Source organism: Emiliania huxleyi, assembly GCF_000372725.1.
Source record: "Emiliania huxleyi CCMP1516 unplaced genomic scaffold EMIHUscaffold_379, whole genome shotgun sequence".
NCBI classification, from domain to species: Eukaryota; Haptophyta; order Isochrysidales; family Noelaerhabdaceae; genus Emiliania; species Emiliania huxleyi.
The window spans coordinates 63,242-67,873 of NW_005199128.1; the positions used below are offsets into that span (position 1 = coordinate 63,242).

At 67.9% G+C, this 4,632-nt stretch overlaps 2 protein-coding genes across 2 annotated transcripts in view; both read right to left on the reverse strand.

Annotated features, from left to right (window-relative positions):
• The window catches only part of EMIHUDRAFT_243151 (hypothetical protein), a gene marked incomplete at both ends in the record, with an annotated part of 10,941 nt that extends 9,077 nt beyond the window's left edge, over positions 1 to 1,864 (reverse strand). The window contains 4 exons of the mRNA XM_005771575.1: positions 620 to 737; positions 813 to 843; positions 1,205 to 1,326; positions 1,549 to 1,864. Coding sequence (XP_005771632.1) covers positions 620 to 737; positions 813 to 843; positions 1,205 to 1,326; positions 1,549 to 1,864 — 587 coding nt within the window. The remainder of the gene's footprint in view (positions 1 to 619; positions 738 to 812; positions 844 to 1,204; positions 1,327 to 1,548) is intronic.
• A 1,533-nt stretch (positions 1,865 to 3,397) lies between these two features.
• Positions 3,398 to 4,632, reverse strand: part of EMIHUDRAFT_243152 (hypothetical protein) — a gene marked incomplete at both ends in the record, with an annotated part of 1,725 nt that continues 490 nt past the window's right edge. Inside the window, 7 exons of the mRNA XM_005771576.1 lie at positions 3,398 to 3,431; positions 3,556 to 3,590; positions 3,663 to 3,776; positions 3,850 to 4,004; positions 4,089 to 4,210; positions 4,291 to 4,443; positions 4,513 to 4,588. Of these exons, the coding sequence (XP_005771633.1) occupies positions 3,398 to 3,431; positions 3,556 to 3,590; positions 3,663 to 3,776; positions 3,850 to 4,004; positions 4,089 to 4,210; positions 4,291 to 4,443; positions 4,513 to 4,588 (689 nt within the window). The remainder of the gene's footprint in view (positions 3,432 to 3,555; positions 3,591 to 3,662; positions 3,777 to 3,849; positions 4,005 to 4,088; positions 4,211 to 4,290; positions 4,444 to 4,512; positions 4,589 to 4,632) is intronic.

The window sequence follows — 4,632 nt, forward strand, 5'->3', positions numbered from 1 at the left end:
TTAACAGAAGGAACCAGAGAGAGAGAGAGAGAGAGAAAGAGAGAGAGAAAGAGAGAGAGAAAGAGAGAGAGAGAGAGCGGCGACGAGAGGGGGGGGGGGGAGCGAGAGGAAAGCCATGATCGCACCTGCAGCAGCGCCCTCCCTCACAATCGCGGCAGTCCTCGTCGCCCCACCCGCCTCGCCATCCTCTGCCGTCGCGCGGGCGGGCGGCGGCCGAGCAGGATGCGCGCCCGCGCCGCCGGGTAGCAAAGCAGGCGCAGCTGCAGGGAGCAACAGCACCGCTTCCGAAGGCTGCGGCGGCTGCTGCGGCTGCCGTGGCGGCTGCTGCGGCGGCGGTTGCTGCTGCTGCTGCTGCGGCGGCGGCGGCGGCGGCGGCGGCGGCGGCGCGAGCGCTGGGGTGGCCATCGCCGCAGAAGTCATTGCGGCGAGCCATTCCTCGGCCGAGCCTAATCAAGGGAGATGTCGGGAGATATGGGGAGATATGGGGAGATGTCATCTCCGCGAGCCATTCCCGGGGCGAGAGCCTCCAAAGCCCGACTCGCAGGCGCCGCTCGCCTCCAGCTGCCTCCGCGCCGCGGCATAGGCCACCTAGTCCAGACTCACCCATGGATCACTCCACCAGCGGGTGGCATGCCTCCGCGGCGCGGCATAGGCCACCGCGGCGGCGCGCTGCTCGGCGGCGCTGGAGCCTTTGCCGGCGGCCTTGAAGCGCCCGAACACATGCGGCTCGTGCAAGCCTGGCGGCGCGCGTAAAAACGGATCAGCCGAGAGGAGAGGCCTCCGAGGCAACTCACTGGCGCAAAAGTGCAAACCTGGCAGCACGCCAGCCGGCGACGCGCTGGCCTAGTGGCGCGCCCGCGCAGAGTCGACACCGGCGTCTGCCCTCCCTCGTCTTCAGCGCGGCTCGCCGCCCCGTTGCATAGAGCTGCGGCTGTCTCTCGGCTGCCTCTCGGCTGCCTCTCGGCTGCCTCTCCGCTGCCCTCTCCGCTGCCTCTCGGCTGCCCTCTCGGCTGCCTCTCGGCTGCCTCTCGGCTGCCTCTCGGCTGCCTCTCGGCTGCCTCTCGGCTGCCTCTCGGCTGTGTCTCGGCTGTGTCTCGGCTGCGTCTCGGCTGCGTCTCGGTTGTTCTCCGCTGTTCTCGGTTGTTCTCGGTTGTCTCTCGGCTTCGGCTGCGGTTCTCGGCTGTCTCTCGGCGCATCCCCCCACCTTGAGGGCGGCGCGAGGCCTCTCTGGCGGCGTCGACCCTCGCTCGTTCCGCTTGCGCTTCCCGGGCACGTGCGGCGAGCAGGCGAGGTTGAGGCGGACGCAGCGATCGCAGCGCCGCGAGTCTGGGCGCGGGGAGGGGGTGCGGTCAGGCGTCTCCACACGCACGATCTGGGGGTGGGGGTGATTAGGTCAGGTCAAGTCAGGTCAGGTCAGGTCAGGTGCACTTCTCCACACATCACGATGTGAACAGGTCGGGCGCCGCGAGGCGCTGGGTAAGCTGTGAACGGCGTCTCTTCACACCTCACGATGTGGTGGGGGAACGGGCAGGCAGCCCCTCGCGGCACCGCGGCTAAACGGTTGCAGTGGCGGGTCGTGACGGAAGAATTGTCGGGTGGGGTGCGGTGCGGACGACTCCCTGGCGCCTGAGGAGGAGGAGGAGGAGTCCTGCACGGCGCCGCCGAAGAGGCACTTGACCTTTGCGCGCCGGCACTCGGTGCACGCCGTCTTGACGGGAGGCAGGTCGCTCTCACACACAATGTTTAGCTTGACGCACCGCGCGCACGGCCGCTGGTGCGGGCTGCACGCGGCCTTCGCCTTTTGGCAGCCGCGGCAGGCGCGCTTGGTCACAAAGACGACATCCGCGGGCGCGTGCGAAGACATGACGGGCTGTCCGCGTGCGCTTCTCGCCGGCGCGTCGTGCAGCGCCGGCCCTCCCGGAGGCCTCGCAGGCGCTGCGGCGGCGTGGGGGACAAGAAGCGGGGCGACGGCGGCGGGCACGGCGGGCGGCAATATGGGCGGCGGCGCGGCGGCCTCGGCCTCGGAGCCCAGCGGCCCCGGCAATATCGGCGGAGCCAGCACCAGAGGGCCAGCGAAGCCGGGGCGGTGCGAGAGCGGAGCCAACTGCGCGACGTCGTCGGCGACGCGCGGAGGGGCGGCGGCGGGCGCGGCGGCGGCGGCGGCGGGTGTTGGCGAGGGCTTCTCTTCGACGGGCGTGGCCTCGGGCTCGTGGAGGAGGAGGGGAGCCATGCAAACACACCACTCTCGGAACGCCGATGCGCCTGTGATCGGCGGAAGAGCCGGCCGAACAGTCTTGATTCGGTGTGAACACGATTTTTTAGAATTTTACAACAAAACTCCCTCGCACAACACTGGGCACGGGACTGGCGCGCACTGGCACTAACACAGGTACACCACGGGAGCCGCCTAAGCGACTCCTGCGAGGGTGGCGAGGCACTTAGCTCCGTGCACCCGCCCACCCCCGCCACAGGCAAGCTCATTCACGACCTGCTCTGCGATGGCCGAGGTTACATTTTCAGGCTGGGAACCGAGCAAGTGCGCTCGCCGGTCCAAAGTGGGGTCGCGGGTGGCCATGCGAAGTGGTTTCGCGCACTGCCCGCTGTAGCCCCCCCGAAGCGCCGGAGCGTGACCGAGTGTCACCCCATGACCCCCGGCGCCGGCCCGAGCGCTGAGACCGAATGTGAAGCCAATGCGCGCGCGCCCCAACCCCCAAGCGCGGCACTCCTCGGCTACGGCATGCTGACACGGATCCCTATCCTCTCAGATTGCTATCGATCGGCGATATTGGATCTCGCACGCGACGTCGACGACTGACAGGTAAACGCACTTTGTCAATGTGCAGGTCGAGCTACCAACCGTTGCGGAGCGGTTCAGCCTCGGAAGCCATACTATGCAGCGGTGATTAGGTGGGAGGGCATGCGCTCGCACACATGAGTCCGGGAGCTCCCCGCCGGCGCTTGGTGCCTCAGCCAGCTCCGCCTTGCCGCGGCCCCTACGCAGGCGTCCAGCACCGACGTCGTTTGCGAGCGTCGGGTGTTGGCTGCTCTCTAGCCCCGTCACCCACCGCGCCGTCACCGTCCGCTTCGCGGCGTGCGAAACGCTCGCGTCTCCGCGTTTCCCTGCGCCGCCACCAGGGGGACGCTTGCGCCCTGCCCCCTGGCCTGACGCGCTCCGGCACGGACCGACGGAGCAGCGACCGCCCGGGCAGTCGCTGCTCCGCCCGCGCACCGCTGCCGCCGTCGCCGCCGCCGCTCCGCCCTTTCCATCAGTGTGTCTCGTGTGTGAGAGTGCACTGTCTGTCACGCCTGTACCTGCGAGCTGCGTCTCTCCTCCGAGGCTCAGGCTGTCCTCTCACTCTGAGATATATCTGTCTCGCATATCGTCTGAAGTCAAGTCTCACGCGAGAAGTGCGTGAACGTCAAAATCTCTCCTGTCGAGGTGTCGGCTGTCGCGTGTCGTGTGCGCGCGGCGATTGTAACCGGGGAGGCCTGCGCAGCTTCTAACGATGCACAGAAAATGGGCCACACAAATGCCGTAAAGGACAGGCGCGGGACGTGAGGAGATGCGCGGCCGACACCCAGCAGCGGCTCTGCGGCGGGGAGGGGGGAGACACACACAGGAAGCACGATGCGTACAGTGATCGCGTGTCATGCGCCATCACCGACGTCGGGCGGGAGAGGAGCTCCAGCCAACAGTAGTGGCGAGCCAGCCTGCGCTGCACGATGAAATAGTACTCGTGCTGACGCATCCTCGCCCGAGTCATATTCCAAGTGCCCTGCGACAGCCCGCGTGCGACGGGAAGAAGAGGTGCGAGGCTGAGAAAATAAGAGCTTGATCGCGCCACCAACGTCAGCGTCGGGCGCAGTGATGAGCTCGAGCAGCTCTCGTCGAGCAAGCTCCGCCTCCGAGCTCTCGCAGCAGCCATGCGCGTGCGCGCAGCCCAGATTCTCGCTCAGCGCCTCCGCCTTGGGGTTTGAAGCAGGTCCGCCGTAGCGCTCCGCGCCTGCGCCGGCGGCGGGCGGTGTAGAAGGCCGCTCGCGATGGCTCCGTCGTGTGCCTCGACCGTCCCACCTCAAGTGGTGAATACCCTCGCTGTCGCGCGGCCGCTTGGCAGCGGCGCCGACGCTGCCGTTGAGTCTGTCCGGGGCCGCCGCGTCACTCGGCACGGAAGCCTCCTTGCCGGTGGACATGCCGGGGGGGCGTGAGGGCCTGGAGGGTGACACAGACGCACAGGGGAGCGCGCGCCGCCGAAGTGGTTTGGCGCACACCTCGACGAGGAGGGTGGCCACCCCTCGGTTCCCAGCCTGAAGAAGTGGCCTCTGGCCGTGTGAAGAACGACTGAGATGCGCTGCTTCTGCAGCCCCAGCCAGCTCTTGGTGGTCCAAGTCACCTCATCGAGGTACTGGGCCCGCGTCAGCTTGTTCTGTAGCACGTCCGCCGCTCTCCGGAGGGAGGATCTCACGGACCCCCTTTCCGAACCCGCCGAACGATTCGAACAGCAGCAGCTGCACTTCGACGCCCTTGTCTTCCCTGGCGTAGCGATAATCCCCGCCGTAGGACGGTATGCGGCGGTCGCCGCCCACCACCCTGCCCCCCCTGGTATGCCAGCGCCCAGTCCCTTGCCCTCTCTC